At 38.3% G+C, this 17,045-nt stretch overlaps 1 protein-coding gene across 2 annotated transcripts in view; it reads right to left on the reverse strand.

Annotated features, from left to right (window-relative positions):
• DPY19L2 (dpy-19 like 2) overlaps window positions 1–11,322 on the reverse strand; it is a 91,594-nt gene extending 80,272 nt beyond the window's left edge. The window contains exons 1-5 of one of the 2 annotated variants that reach the window (XM_042969861.1): window positions 11,002–11,321; window positions 10,788–10,875; window positions 6,104–6,128; window positions 4,677–4,764; window positions 2,476–2,613 (exon numbers count right to left, since the gene is read on the reverse strand). In XM_042969861.1, coding sequence (XP_042825795.1) covers window positions 2,476–2,613; window positions 4,677–4,764; window positions 6,104–6,128; window positions 10,788–10,875; window positions 11,002–11,163 — 501 coding nt within the window. In that variant the 5' untranslated portion in view covers window positions 11,164–11,321. Of the gene's footprint in view, window positions 1–2,475; window positions 2,614–4,676; window positions 4,765–6,103; window positions 6,129–10,787 lie in introns of both variants that reach the window. The other variant, XM_007078584.2, reaches the window with a different exon arrangement.
• Window positions 11,323–17,045: the final 5,723 nt, after the last annotated feature.

The raw sequence follows: 17,045 nt of genomic DNA on the forward strand, positions 1-17,045 counted from the left end.
GAATAAAAATGAAATACAAAGTTTCCAAGTCCAGCATCTAAGAAGCTCATAAGTTGCAACTTCATCCTAACGAGTAAAAAGTTGAACAAACTAAAAGTTCAGTAATTCTTAGATCCATAAGAGAGGTTAGGTCACAAGGCAAACTCCTGCTCCCCAAATTTGAAAATGACAGGTAAATTGAGAGAATCACAACTTAGTGGAACAGAAACCCATGAGCAAAAACCTCCATGGGAACCAGTTGGAGAGTAGGAAAAACTAAACTATAATTGATAAATTGCTGGAGGCACAGGGTAGACAAGTCTGAGAATCACAAACTCCAGGGAGACCCAGTAATAGGGAAGTGCCAGATATTTATGAGTTTTACTTCTATGAGCTCAACAGGTTCTTACAGTGACTATCAGAGAAAAATACCCTCCCACTTCTGGCAGGGGAAGTGGAAAAAGGACCAGAGCACTGTGTTTTTCTTAACAAAGCCTGTCTCAGGAGAAATTATTTTACTAGAGCCTAACCTGCTAGGGTTTTATCAGAGCCCAACACACAGGGAAATGGGGGAAATACCAAATTTCAGCCCTATCTAGTCATCTTGTTGCACCTAAGTGGGAGGAAAAAACCTGAGAAGCACTTGTGAAGTTTACAGCCCAGAGGCACAGGTTCATAGAAGACTGACACCTACTAATAGGATTATAGAATGCCTCTTATCACCACGCTACTGGAAGCTTATTGACAGTGGTTCTTTCACCCAGGTCCAGCTATTAAGAAACAATTACAAGCCATACTAAAAGCTAAAAACAAGTTTGAAGAAACAGAACAGCATCAGAACCTGACAAAGGTTAACAAACAAAAAATAGGTTAATAAACAAAAAATAGCCAGATAAAAAATAAATAAAATAAAATAAAATAAAAAATAAATAAAAAAAAGGTTAATAAACAAAAAATAGCCAGAGAGAATATATGTATAACACATATTACTAAGGATTACTCTAAACATATATAAATTTTGCCAAAAAAGCAATAAGAAAACATCCATCAAGTGGTGACAAAGAAAAAACCCAAATGACTATTAAACATGAAAATATTCTTAGCTCCACAAGTCCAAACTAAAATAAATAGCATATCACAGCAATTAGAAGAGTAAAATCAGAAATTTTGATAAACTGAAATCTAGTAAGGATAGAGGAAAAGTACATACTCCTACACAGCAGTGTGAATTGCTACATTTACTCCAGAGAGCAATTTAGCAGTATCTGATGAAGTTGATTAAACACATACTCTGTAACACAGTAATTCTACTTCTAGAACATATCCTACCAAAAAATCTTGCACCTATACACAATTAGAGAACATATACTATGAATATACAAGAATATATACTTTGGGACTATTTAAAAAAAATGGAAACAATTAAATATCCACAAAGAGGAAAATGGACAAATAATTTTGCAATTAATAAAATGGTTAAAATTAAAGAAAAAATATACACATACACAGGGTTCAAAAATATAATGTGAGGAAAAAGCTGTAGAGTGCTTTACTCAGTGTGAGAGCATTTGTATGGATTTATAAAAACACATGAAGCAATCCTTGAAAATCAGGAATGATGGACACACACATTATACTCATGTAGTGGATGCTTGTGGGAGTGGTGAAGGAGCAAACCAGACTGGGAAGCAAAACAAAGATGACTCTAACTGTATTTATAATGCTTTAACATACCTGAATCAAAAATTACAAAAGAATAGCATTTATTTATTCTAAGTGGTTGATCACACATTCACTTCTTTTCTCTAAATTTCTGTAATTTTCAACATTTCAAAATCAAAGGAATAATAATTTTTTAAAGCTATACAATATGAAATAGGCTTAAAAAGCACTAATTTTTAACAAACGTGCTGGATTCTGAGATAACTCAAAAGTAGTGCATACCATGACGTTAAATTAGCATTTATCCTAAGAGTTCAAAAATTGAACTAATTTTTTGTTGTTGTTTTTCCAATTTCTAGAATCTGCAGACTAGAAAATCCATACTCTTTTAGGCTAAGCATTAGAAGATATTCATAGACCTCTGACTATGTAACTAAATAAATCTTGCTTTATTAATGTAACTCCAAGGTCGCTGTTAGTGCTCATGACTTTCAGTGTCCCTTCATGAAACCAGTAGTGCCCATTTGCAGGGTCTCAAAAGCCAACAGACTATCCCCATTTAGACACATCTTGACTCCTTCCCATTTGGCTCCTCTAAGTATGCTGGTCATTACTTCCACACGAACGTTCATTTCTTTGCGTTTATGTCAGCTTAGTTTCTGGAGTCTTTAAAATTTAGGAGAGGAATTTTTGATTCTCTGCTCAACTATAAGGACACACAGTCAACAAGCCTTAAAGGTCTCCTTCCTTTTATGACATCATTGTGCTTACTTACTATTTTTATCTGATAAAAAAAGGATCATCTACAAATATTTTCTCCCAAATAGTACTCACCTCTGGATAAAGATGGAAGCGTTTCACTGTATTAATTACAAGGGGATATTCAGTGAGCCTATCATTCATAATCATCCACAGTCCTTCCAAAAATGAAGGTGCTTCAATAATGGTCTTGAAGTAGGAATAATAAAGTCCCTTTAAAAAGTATAAATTATTGATATAATTAAATATGAAAGTTTTTAGAACAATTTCTTCTGAATAAAAGGAAAAAGTCAATAGTAAAACTTCCTAATTTCTCCTTGCTACTGCATTCTTGGGCTCAAAAAAAAGGCATGCATTTTCAGGTTGTCGCTGTGCTATTCTTTCATATTTTCTGTATGCTTGAAAAACAGGTGGAGGGGTGGTTAAATGTTGCAAGGAATTTTTCTGGCTATGGTTTAAAACAGGAATACAAGGGAGCCTGGGTGGCTCAGTTGGTTAAGCGTCCGACTTTGGCTCAGGTCATGATCTCACGGTCCGTGAGTTCGAGCCCCGCGTCGGGCTCTGTGCTGACTGCTCAGAGCCTGGAGCCTGTTTCAGATTCTGTGTCTCCCTGTCTCTCTGCCCCTCCCCTGCTCATGCTCTGTCTCTCTCTGTCTCAAAAATAAATAAACGTTAAGAAAACAAAAACAGGAATACAATATATTTGTAATTCCAGCAAGCCTGATTTTGCCCCCACATTATGAGATTCCTAGAGGCTGAAATCTGATGAATTCTGGCATAAACAGAGAAGCCTTCATCTCCTTGTACAACTTTGCATATGCTTTTTTCCACCCCTTAACAACATACAATGGTCACAAGCAAAGATGAGACAGGATTCAGGCTTGCAACTTACTTCCTAGCTCCATCTAATGGCTCTGCACAAAGTGAAAGCTAACTAAATGTCAACTGACCACTGTTCATGACACAAACGCAGTCCTGAAAAGGGGATTATCTGAGCATATTATGCTAGCATAGGAAATAAGGACTTTATTAGGCCAGCAAAAGTGCTGTTTAGTTAAAATTCAGAGATTAACAAAAGCATGCTGTTTAATATTACTTTCCTCATCAATTTCCTGCTTATCTTCCTAAAATCTAAAAGCAAATAAAGGGCCACGTTGCTTGTAGTACATGCTTCCAAAAACATTAAAAATAATTTTCAACTCTACACTCATTCCTGCCTCATAAAACTTTGTTATTAACAGATCAAGCAATGCTAGAGGCTACTAGATTGAAGTTCTGTTTCAGCTGATGTCTGAAAGAGCATTTCCCCATAGTTTTGATTGCTAAAATAGGAGTTCATATAAGGATTGCTCCTTTCTCCTTAGGAGGGCAAGACAACACTACAATGAAAGAATATTTAATATGCGTAAGTCTTATACTTAGAGAAATAGAAAAATATAAAAATGAGTTTTTGTTAACAACAGCTGTTATTTTTATGCCTGGTACTGTGTTATGTGCTTCATTCATGATCTCCCTTCATATTCCATAAAATCCTGTAAAGCTGGAATTATTTCTAGATGACAGATGAGATTACTGAGAATCTGAGAGGTTGACTGACAAGCCGTCAGACAACGAAGCACAGACCTGCTATCTGAATCCAGTTACTGTCATCAAGGCCCACACCCTACCCACAGCTACACAATTCATTTAGTAGTATTTTATATCCTCCCTTTGGAAATAGTATGTATGTTAAAAATTTAAATGCCACAAATATGCTAAATGTATCCAATTCTTCAAAGGTTTAAGGAGGCTATTGGGGTGAGATTCAAAAAGCAGTGGGTGAGGTAAAAATTGTATGCAGATAAATCTGCAAGGACAGAAAGTAGAACAGAGATTATGAGGGGCTTGGAGAGAGGGGCATGGGAAGTTGGTGTTTTTAATGGGTATAGTTTCTGTTTGGAATAATAAAAAAAAAGCTCTGGAAATGAACGGTGGTGAGGATAAGAAATTTCTGGTAACATTTGGCACGCCTATATCGCTTCTTAAATGTTGTCTTTGTTTTCCTTCTTCCCCAGCTCTTCTGAGTGATCTTTACTATCTTTAAAAGAAGTGTGCATTAGAAGAGTAGGGTAATGACATAAGTAAAAGAATCCTAAAACATTTTCTATTTAAATATTAAACCTAAGTTGTAGCTTGAGAAACAGTGCATTCGACAAAAATTCATTTCAGTTCCTAATATATTTCCACCTTATAGTCTTACTATTCTTAAACTACAAATTAATTTATAAGAAACTAACCATTTCAGTTCGAAAAGTCATCTCCCGTTCTAAAGATGAGAGGTGAGAAAAATGACGATCATTTTCAAAAAGTGTTACTAAATGCATCCTAGAAAAAAAAAAAAAAATGATGCACCGTATTCTAAGAATAAGAACATTTCAAAACCATTACTAAAGTATTAAAGTACAAAAACCATGAAAAAAATAAAGTTTTGTAATAAATGAGATAATTTTATAATTTGCTTAATAATTTGTATATTTTTAGGCATTTATAATTCAGTGTGTACAGAGGTGAAATTCCTTAACCACAATCGTATATCTAAAACTCCCTCTCTGCACCACCCTTCTTCCACTCCAGGTTTCTAAATCAGAACAGAGGCAAGTTTCTGTTTAAGTTTCACAAGTGATTCTAATGTAACAGGTTGGAGAAATGCCTCTGTAACTATCAAAAAGCATGCGGAATTAAAAAAAAATAAATTTAGATTAAAGCAGTTTTAAAATAAATACTATAAAAGGGATCGACTTTCAGGTGCCAAAGAGACACAGAACTGTATGTCAAGATATTTTATTAGTGAGACGCAAGAAAACAGCCGTGTAGTGAAAATAGGAGCACGTGTGGTAATAATTAGCAATTCTGCTATCCTTAACTTACCGAGTAGATGCTTTCCAAATACACAGAAAGCAAACTTCTATATATCAACCCTGTCTTCACGTACCTTGATTTACATGTAAGACATACATATGTCAGGGTAACAGGAGCTATAGGAAATGTTTCTTACCATTACAGCCTTAGTTCTAAAATCAAAATCTCCCTGCAAACTGAATGGCCAGAACAGCACTGAAAATATGTGAGGCAGATCCCACTCTTCCTCAGAGTAAAAATTCCTGAGCTCTTATAGAAATGAAAATACATCAGAGGAAAAATATTAAATTACATATAGTTTTTATAGATAGGTCACTTGTGTAAAATAAGGTACATGTGCTCATTTAATTCTGTAATACCACAGTAGCACCTTTAATTTCATTTCTACCTGATTTCCAGCTGACAAGTGTTACTAAAACTTATGTTTTAGTCACTATGTTTATGTTTTATGTTTGAAACTTATGTTTATGTCACTAACAACACACATTTACTGTAAGATAAGGGAATTTTTTTAGATGAAATAAACATGCATAATACACTAGAAAGCTAGATATTTAAGAAATATAGTGGTGAATCCTTGGGTAACACAAAAATATTTTAATTCATAAGTACTATTCCTTTAATGCATCTATTTTGTAAATGCTGCTTCACATGTGTTTTTTTTAAATAACAAATTTGTGTAAACTGGTATACAGATATTATATACACATAGCAAGCGGTTATTGTCTTATTGTTTGTATGCAAACAGCAATGTCAATTTTGAATCCAAATGTTTTTATTCTTTTAAAACTGTAACTAATCTTACCAGTGCAAAACTCCCACAAAGGCAGCTGGAAAAACAAACAAAAAAGTCATTAAAAGCTGCTTTATCGTAAAATACCCTTAAAACAACTACTTCAAATGCATTCCCTTCTATGCCTTAAGACAGCACACATATTTAGCAAGATGGCTAAATGATTCCATCTGTATAAAATAGGAAAAATTTACAAACAGACATAGAACAAATTATGAATAGTTCTCACCTCTGCAAGGGAGGGCCGAGGAGCAAAGGAAGATTTGGAAGACTAGATCTCATTCACATAAATTGCAAAAGAGTGATGAAATTACTGATTTTGTGCTTCTTTGTGATTTTCAGTTTATTCTCTCTTCTCCCTCTTATTCTCTATTTCTTTACAATAAAATTTTGAAAACAAGCGCATATATACACTATGCTCAGCTCAATCCTTTCAGAAGTGAATCTAGCCTACAGGAGCCACTGTGGAGCACTTTCCCTCACGCTCATCAGAAGATGGTTAAATGCAGGAAATGCCTTCCTCAGCAGCACACCTGAAAGCCCCTATATATGGAGCTTGATTGCTCCCAGACACCTGGCCTGGGAGACCCATCTAGAGCCGCCCTGTCTGCGCCCTATGAATGAGGCTTTAACAGAGGGCGTGGAGACAGGTCAAACAGTGACACTCCTGTGGGTATGGAGATTTTTTTGAGGAGCTCCAAACAATGACTCCTCTGGTGGCTGGAACACTGCTTGTTTTCAAGGATACAACGGAGCTGGGGAAGGGGCACGGGATGAGGCCTAAATAAAACGCCACAAACTCTGCTGTTGTTACAGAATTGCAGTCGTTTTTTGAATACATGTTCTCTAGAGTACTGTAACCCTTTGGTTATTTTTGTAAATTTTTGAAAAATTGATTCTGATAATTTTCCAGGTACTTTTGTTACTGTCACAGAGGAGTGAATTCACTCAGCTATTCCTAATGTCCTGTCTCCCCTCCAAGATTTTATAATAATATTTCTTATGGTTGTCCCAAATATGCTTGGCAAATCATTTTAGCAAACCACAAATTTGAGCCTCTTAAAAATTCAAGAAATTACTCACCTGGACTAACAAAATAAATTAAGTCGATAAAAAATTAAGTAATAATAATAAATTGCAATTTTGAAAAAAATTCCCAGCCATGCTTCTCCAGCTCTTGTTCTCCATGTTCCTAACCATCTGGTCCCAACCACTCTTTAATACTTCTCAGAAGATTTACTTGATTTTACATGATCAGCAACTATAGCCCATGGTCTGTTTTTGTACTGTCCACAAGCTAAAAATGCTTGTTACATTTTTAAAGGGTTGTAAAGGGTTGTACAGATATGGAAGAAGAACAGGCAATGGAGACTGTATGTGACCTGTGAAGCCTGAAATATTTACTGCCTGGCTCTTTATAGAAAAAGTACAGGGGTGCCTGGGTGGCTCAGTTGGTTGAGCATCTGACTTTGGCTCAGGTCATGATCCCACGGCTTGAGTTCGAGCTCCACATCGGGCTCTGTGCTGACAGCTCAGAGCCTGGAGCCTGCTTCAGATTCTGTGTCTCCCTCTTTCTCTGCCCTACCCCCCACTTACACTCTGTCTCCCTCTCTCAAAAATAAAGAAACGTTAAAATTTTTTTAAGTATATATTTATTACATATGTTAGCTCTTTCTATCTCATATGTAATATACTCTGAACCACTTTGAAATTAAACCTATACCTGCTCTCTCAACTTAAACCAGATGCCCCTTTGATAAGGTTTCATTAGCCTTAAGATAAACACATACTACCTCATTCAACTTATATTTATAATCTCTTTCTCACTCTCTAGGCAATTACATATAGTGGCAAAAACTCTTAAAAATGGTGTTTAAGGAAAGGGAAAAGATCAAATATCCTACTTGAGCCATCTAGCTTTCCAAAAATCTTCAAAATATTCTTATGCCTCTCATTCCTTCCCTTTACCCCACATTCCACACCTGATAAAATGATAAGGTGTAATGAAGCCAATATTCTAAACGCATGAAGTGCTTATCACAGTCCCTTCCAAAGCTGTGATAAAAAGCATGTCTCCTGATCCTGTATCCTGTCAATCTCACCTCTGAAAGTGACCTAGCCTCATATTTCACCGAAATGGAGATCATCTGATACAAGCACTCCTAACTTCTTCTATACCCACTTTAACATTTCTGTATATACTAATCCTTGCTTTGCTATTCTCTACCATCTATCTCAGCAAAGGAACTATCTCTCTCTTTTCCAGTTAGCTTCTCAAATTTGTGCCTCTAATTCCACTCTTCTCAAAGATTCCAAGACTTCAACTACTTCCTCTCTTGGAACCTGAATCTCACCCTCTCCCCTTGATCTTTCCCTTCGGCCTTCAATTCTCCTAAGCCTTAAAACACTTTGGTTGATCTAACAGCACTTCACTTCAAACTATGACAGATTCTCTCCCCCACCCATAACCCCATTTGCTGCCAAGATTCTTGCACAACGTCTTTCTTTTATGTTTCTATGTTCCTGGTCTTTTTTTTTTTTTTTTTTTTTAATGACCAATGGCCTCTTTAAATTCTTATGCTTTTCAAACCTCTCTCTAGCATCTGACCAGATTCTTAGATTTCTTCATCTTTTATTACACCAACTCTTCCAGTTTTTCTGGCCTCTGTTTTTATATGCGTATCTGGCTTTTCCTTTTCCTCTCCTCTCTGAAAACTAAGTAGAAGGGGTTTTCTCATATCTCTACTTTGCCCACTTTTCTCTCATTGGGAATCTCAATCCTCAAGTTTCAGCTCACTTCTACATGGATAATTCCCAAATCTATAATCCTCATTGCTGAACTTTCTCTCTCCCTGTCCTCCCACCTCGTCTACTTCACCACCTACCCAGCCCTCACAATATGCTTCTGACGACTCTCCCCTCTCTCCTCTCCTCTCCTCTCCCCTCCCTTCCCCTCCCCTCCCCTCCCCTCCTCTCCTCTCATCTCCTCTCCTCTCTCCAGTCCTGCTGTTGCCACCCTCGCTAAGACCACTGTTGCCTTGATTCTGGTATTCCAATCATGTTTTTCTGTTATTCTCCATCCGTCATGGGCCCATTTTACAAACCACTACCATGTTAATCATGTCACTCGATTTTAAAATTATTCAAGGCTGGGGCACCTGGGTGGCTCAGTCGGTTGAGCATCCGACTTCGCTCGGGTCACGATCTCACAGTCCGTGAGTTCGAGCCCCGCATCAGGCTCTGTGCTGACAGCTCAGAACCTGGAGCCTGCTTCCGATTCTGTGTCTCCCTCTCTCTCTGGCCCTCCCCCCGTTCATGCTCTGTCTCTCTCTGTCTCAAAAATAAATAAAAATGTTAAAAAAAAAATTAAAAAAAAATTATTCAAGGCTAACACTGTGAATGTATCCACAGAATTGTTCACTTTAAAATGGTTAATTTTATACGACGGGCATTTCATCTCCTTAAAAAAAAGTTGGTTTTGTTTTTCTTTCCTTAAAGAATCCATCAGTTGCTTCCACAGAATGAAGTTCAAATTCCTTAACCCAAGTTTTGGGTTAGACTCTCCACTGCTCGTCCCAGCCCACCTTGTGAACTTATTTCCCACTTTTGTCACCTTCCTTTGCAGTCTTCACCTTTATATTTTCTTACTCCCTCCACTTCAATTATGCCATTCCTCGGGCCTCTAATACTTGCTGTCCTCTGCCGCACACAGCCAGATGTTAACTTTTGAATCACAATTCTAATCCCACCTTTTCCTAAAAGTCTTTGCTGACCTTATTTCCCACTTCCCATCTTAAAGTGTTAGTTTCCTCTTCTGAACTCTCCTAGCACTTAATATATTCAGTCCTTACTTCACCCAGCACTCAGGGAATGCCCTCAGTGTGCTAGACGTGGGTGCTCAGGAGCTGGTGTTTGGGTTGGTGAAACAGCGTGGTGTCCACGCTGATTCTGGATGTGGGATGTATGTGCTGCCACAACTATACATCTGATAAAATGTAAGTGTGAATTCCCATCTATTATTCCTCTCGTATTTGTTAATACCCCACATGTGGAGACCCATTCTTCTCTAACATCAGCAGTCAGCTTATGACTAAAAGAAATCACAACAACTTACATTAGCCGATATTTCTCCATGTTTCAACCTACATCAGTAGCCCATCTGAACGAGGACTAGGCTCAAATCTGATTTTACTGAAACGGCAACATTTAAATTAACTCTTAAACTACAGAAAATGAAGAATGTAAATAAACAATCTTTCAAGTGCCTTAAAAAAAAAATTCCCCAAATCCAAGCAGTGAAGCTCTACAGCAAGATGGAAGTAAACTATTAAAGGTTCTCAGCTAATTAAACCAACACTTTATTTTGCTTTAAGGTACAAGAGGAACATGGGTGCCCCCAAGAAGTAGTCTATCGTTTTTAGAACCCGTGATAAATGGCTGCCCTGATTAAAACGACATTTTGGTGGTGGCACAGGGGGTGACCACGATGCCCACCCCCCCAAACCCGGGACTCTGTTTTAAAACAAGAACCAGGGGGGCTGGAATTCTTCGGCGATCTTCCAGAGCTGGACCTTGTCATTAGAACTGCTAAGCTTGTTTGTTAAACTGATCTTGACGACTCAGCCAAACCGCTTCAAACCCGGGCTCAGAGGCCCTCCCGGCCTTGCCACGGGCGCCCCCGCCCCCCTCTGCTCACCTATGCCGAAGGAGGTCCTGCTGTTGACCTGTCGTCTCCGAAACTGCAGCACCTTATCCCGGAGCTGCTCCAGCAAACAGCTGAGGAACTGGAAGCGGCCGAGAAGAAGGGTCTTGGCGACCCCTTCCATTTGCATGCAATTCTGCGCGTTCAGGTTTCGGGTCCTCCGCGGCGAGTAATCCCGGGAGCCCCCCGGGAGGTTCCCCCCGCCTACCGGCAAAGGCGGCTGCCGCTTTTCCGTCTCCGCCTGCGGCTCCTCCATCTCCGGCTCCCCGGCTCCGGTGGCCCGGCGCCGCCGCCGGGAGTGCACGGAGCGCGAGGACTGCACCGGCTCTGAAGCCGCTTCTTTGAGCTTACTCCTCGTTTGCCCGACCATTTTCTCATAGTCCCTGTTCAGATGGAGCTGGGTCTCTGGCTGGCGCGGGCCCAGCCCAGTCGGGCGAAGTCCGCTGGGGCCTGGCTCGGGTCGCGGCCTCAACGACTAGCCTCCGCCGCCGTTGCGGGCCGCCCGGTCGTCACGGCGACCGGAAAACCGGGAGGGAGGGGCCTGAGGTCCAGACCGCCCTGGCCCCGCGCGCGGTCCCCTCGCGCATCCCACGCGCGCAGCCCCTGCGCCCTGCATCCCGCGCATCCCCCAGGAGCACCCCTTGTCCCCCTAACCAGTCCCGCGCGCGGCACAGGCTCACTGCCCCACTCAAATCCCTGCGCGCGTCCTGGGACGCTGGCCGCCCCTGCGCACACCTTGGCTCCATGGTCCTGCTGGAGGGGAAGTAGGAGGAATTCCGATTTAATTATTATTATTATTTTTTCCTATTAGCTTTGTTATTTCAACCAAAAGCTTGTGCGTCGGGAAGTAATTGAAAGGGAAAGAGAGTTTAGTTGAAAGAAAGAACCATAGAAAGAGAGGGAGGTAAGGCACTTTTGGGAACATCTCTCCTCCCCTCCTACGCACACCTTGCATTGGACATTAAATGCCTCCTACAGAGAGGGATTGGTCGAAGGCCATAGGCAACATGTGGCAGAGCAGGCTGAGCCTCGAGGCCTCAGGTTGGCATGAGTTCAGTGACACCGCGGTTGCCCTTGGAGGGCGGCATTTATGAATCCATTCTTGAAGTGTGTGGACCTTGAAATTTAAAGTTGTTTTATCAGCCAAAAAAAGGGGGGGTTGCTGATTTAGGAATATCCGAGAAATGCAAGCTATAGGCAAAACCAGAGGTGAATGCAACAGAGAACTTATTAGGAGACAGTTGGGAGGGGTTATTTTGAACATTAAGAGTGCATGAGGATTTCTCATTAGCGGACTTGCTGTTTACCGATGTTTTTGTGGGAGATACAATGTACCTCTTTCTCAGGACTTGGAATTGATTCTTTCTTATTGATGCGTCTTTTGTTGGGGTCCGTAATTGACCTCCAGTGGTACAGTGTGGTAGCTCCCCCTTCTGGCCTTTAGACTCCGTTTGAAATGAGATTTCCTTCTATTAATTTTCACAAGTGGAAGTGTGTGTCCCAACTAATAATTGTTGCTAAGACAGAATTCCTTGGGCATAGAATCATTGTCCTCAGCGCTCTCACCTTGCTAAACCAGACCCTACCCAGCCCTACAGTCACCACATAGCCAAACACAATGCCACAGCGTCTGGCAAAGATGGACATGATTCATTGTCATTTTCCATGTTCTTTGGCATCTTTGGAGTCCACACATTCTTCACTTCCCATCTGTTTTATGATGGATCAGATTGAACTCCCTATTCCCCACCTCCCCCATCAAATCAATGGCTCATTTTGGCCAGATTAATTTTCCTGATGCAACATCTCTCAAAAATGTTCATGGTAGGGGTGCCTGGGTGGCTCAGTTTGTTAAGCGCCTGACTCTTGATTTCTGCTCAGGTCATGATCCCAGGATCATGGGATAGAGCCCTGCGTGGGCCTCAGTGCTGAATATGAAGCCTGTTTAAGAGTCTCTCTCCCCATCCCCCACCCCTCTCCTCTGCTTACATGAGTGCAGTCTCTCTCTTTCTCTCTCTCTCTCTCAAAAAAAAAAAAAAAAAAAAAAAGTTCATGGTTCCCATAGCCCACAAATGAAATGTAAACTTCTTGGCTTACTCATCAGTGCTTTCAACAATCGGCCCCCATCTGCCTTTTCAACTTTAATTTCCCACTTTCCTGGACACAAACTTTCCAGTAATTTTGAGTAAGGTCCGGAGCATGAGACTCTATAACTATCTATCCCTTTGCTCATACCAGAAAGTATCCCCTAGCTTTTTCATCCATTTCTCCCTGCAAATCTGAATTCTGTCACCTTCCAAGCCCCAGCCCACATGAATTCCCCCTTCTCTGAAGGTCTAAAGCAACTACTGACCATAGTATTCCTCTTGTCACTTATTTAAATTCAGTAAGTACTGTTATTAACTTGTTGTCTTGTAAGTTTTTTTCAAAGAGCATTTCTACATTCCTGGCACTGTGTTTGGTGCTTAAAATATTTCCTCATTTAATTCATACAATAACTTTGTACAAATTAGAAAACTGAGGATCAAGGATATAGCAATTTGCCCAAGTTGTGATACCTAGTAAATTGTCCAATATTGAGTTTAAAATGAAAAGTATTTACAGGTGGTTGATAAAAATGTTATTGAATAAATATGCAAACTCAAAATACGTTATTTTTATGTATTTTAATATTTTTTGAGAATAGTAAGTGAAATTCTATGATTATTTTTTATTAGAGTTATATTAGATTTATAAAATGAACTGGGTGGATTCGTACCTTTTTGTCTATATTACAACATCTGGTTGGAAGACCTTTTTTTTCCCTTTAATCTTTCAGTTTCCTTCATGATTATTGGTCTATTTACATTGTCTACTTCTTCTGTAGTCAATTTGGGAAATTTATTTTTTCCCATAGACTTTTCAAGTTGGTTGAACTTTATACCTACTTTACCTGAAATTAATATGACTATGTGTGCTTTTAAAAAAAAAAATTGTGATTGCTCAATGGATCTATCTATCCTTCAACTGTCTGTTATTTTAATAGATGTATTGCTTTTGAGCTATATGTAGTTGAATATTTTTAAGGTAATTTGAGGGTCCTTGTTAATAGATTATTCATTTAAGTGACTTTATGTGATTTATGTTTCTGTTTTTCATGAGGGTGGGTATTTTTGTGGGAAGGAAGGAGTGGATGCTACTGGAATGTTGACCAGATGTCATTTTCAGTGTCATTCTCTTGTACAATTCTGAACTTTCTTATTTTTGTTTCCTACCCTTCAGTTTCTTTCGCCTATTTCCTATGTGACACTTTTTGGCCAATTTGTTAATTTGTTTCCTGGAGTTTCCAGTTGCCTTTTGGATCACTCAGTGTACTAACAGAATAAAGCATATTCTTACCCTTGGTTTAGCTCTTGAAAGTGTAAATCTGGTCACTTTTACCATTGAAAACATAATTTTTATAAGAATGATCATTGTATTATTTCTTCTATCAGTGAAAATTAGAAATAACCTAAACATCAAATAGCAAATGATAGAATACTCATGTAGTGAAACATTCCTAAATTGACTAAAGTCATTGGAATGAATATTTAACAATATAGAAAAATACTCAAGATATAGTGTTTAAGGTATAAGAAGCAGGGGCACCTGGGTGGCTCAGCCGGTTAAGCGTCTGACTTCAGCTCAGGTCATGATCTCGTGGTCTGTGAGTTCGAGGGCTGTGGCGGACAGCTCAGAGCCTGGATCCTGCTTTGGATTCTGTGTCTCGCTCTCTCTCTCCCCCTCCCCTGCTCACACTCTGTCTCTCTCTGTCTCAAAACTAAATAAAACATTTTTAAAAATTTATAAAAAAAGGTATGAGAAGCAGGATATATATGATTTAGGCATACAGTAAATGCATACAATTAACTATATGCCAGGCTCCATTTTAAATCTTTTACATAGTGGGCTCATATATGGAAGATTACTGTGGTATGACCTTGAGCTAGAAGCTTAGCCACTCTAATATTTGTGTTCTCATCTGACAAATGTTAAAGCATGTAAAACATAGTACATTCTTAATTTAAAAAAATATTCCTGGAGGCTCCTGGGTGGCTCAGTCAGTCAAGTGTCCGACTTCAGCTCAGGTCATGATCTTGCAGTTTGTGAGTTTGAGCCCCGCGTGGGGGCTCTGTGCTGACAGCTCAAGCCTGGAGCCTGCTTCAGATTCTGTGTCTCCCTCTCTCTCTGCCCCTCCCCCACTCAGGCTGTCTCTTTCTCTCAAAAATAAATAAACATTAAAAATAAATAAATAAATGTTCCTAGATCTTGCTCTAGATTGATCATATTAAAAGTATACTGGTAAGTGTTACTTACCATTAATATTTGCTAACCTGGATTCTTTTTCATTAAATTATATTTCTGTGTAGTCATATTATTAAACAGTAATATGAGTTTTAGGTTCATTAGTTAATTCAAAAAACCGAGAGACAGTTGCCTAAATAATTATGCATTCTCTTACTAAGAAGAGGAATAGATTTGTGTATGTGAGGGAAACCATGGCACTTAGTTTTATTCAGTTGAATAGAATCATGGCACATTTTCACCTTTCTATAACTTCCCACAGTAGTCACTTGTTTTATCTAGTTGTTTTCAACAGTTATTTGAGTTGTATTTTAACTACCTACTTATTATTATAATAACTTAAACCAGCATGTTTGATATTTATTCTATGATGAACTGACAATTAAAATAACACATTATAATTTGATATAATACAATATATTCTTGAATTATTTATCCTATTTAATATGAAGATGCCTCATAATTTAGCAAATTATTTGTTTTACGTAAAGGTTTCTAATTAATCTGTGTATAAAACTCATCTGTTTTCTCTTAGTATCTTAGTAAAGCAATTGGTAATTTTTACCCCCCAAATGCAATGAATCAAAATAACCAGCAGATGGCAATAATGACTTGTAAATCAGAATTTTTAAAATTTAGGTATTTTTAAAATTTATTTTAAAAAATCAGTTTTATAATAAATCCATCTACTAAATATGAAATGTAGGGAAATTACAAATATAATTCCATATAAAAATAATTATGTTGCATATTTCATATTTCAAATAATTAAGATACTCATCATGGCCAACATTTGGTTTTCCAAATAATAATGACTTCACTTATATTGATTCAAGTAACTTTTTAATCAAATTTAAGTGTTTTATTTTTGTTTTTGTTTTTTTATTTTAGAGAGAGAGAGAGGGAGAGAGCGCGTACTCACGAGTGGGGTAGAGGGGCGAGAGAGAGAATCCTAAGCAGGCTCCACAGTCCCGAGCAGAGCCAGACAGGGGCACCATCTCACGACTTTGGTCTCATGACCTGAGCCAAAAGCAAGAGTCAGATGATCAACAGAGCCACCCAGGCACCCCACAAACTTAAATGCTTTAACTTTGCACGAATACACAGATGTAAATTGAAGTGCATAGCTAAGTGGACTTCTGTGTTTAGCTTGGTTATATCGACCAGGAAAGACAGAGGTAGAGGTAGTTCTGAGAACATCATTTTGAAAAGGTTAAAATTTCCACTATAATTTGATAATTTAACATGCTAATTCCACTGTAATTGATGCTCTTCTGCATAAAAGATGGGTTTGTATCAGTGTTGTTTCAGTTTCTTGCACATTAAAGTACTTTTTTTCCCCTCTGATGGTACAAGGAGTTGGAATTGGTATCAAAGTGTGTATCTCTAGTTTATTACCATGAGTTAGCCCCAAAGATGGTAACAAAGTTTTTAGGATCTCATAATGACATCACCTGTAATTGAACCACATATCCAATATTCTTTTAGAACCCTTTGATGTAGTAATTTTATTCATTTCAATTAACAAGTTTTAAAAAGCTGAACCAAATGGGATTCATTTTTTTATATTTTCGCAGGACTTATAAATTTATAAAGATGAAAAAAATATTTTTGTTTAATCATGTATCTCTATTTTTGTCTGCAAAATACAGGATAACCATAGGTATGTGCTTCTTGGTGGCTGTGTATTTTCTAATTGGTCTGTTTTTATACGTTAAAAGATCTTTTCAAATTTCAGCAAGTTGCCTCCACTAAAAGAAATGCTTTTGTACATGTGTATTTTATAAAACAACTACTTCAGTCTAAAATCTACATATCTTAGATTGATTCATTTTTAGATAGTATATTTACTGCTACTGAATTACTTTATAGAGCCTGCTTAAATTCTAGTTGGATACAAGTGCTTCTTCATAGGAGAAAATGGAAAGT

Source organism: Panthera tigris, chromosome A2, assembly GCF_018350195.1.
Source record: "Panthera tigris isolate Pti1 chromosome A2, P.tigris_Pti1_mat1.1, whole genome shotgun sequence".
In the NCBI taxonomy this organism is placed as follows: Eukaryota; Metazoa; Chordata; class Mammalia; order Carnivora; family Felidae; genus Panthera; species Panthera tigris.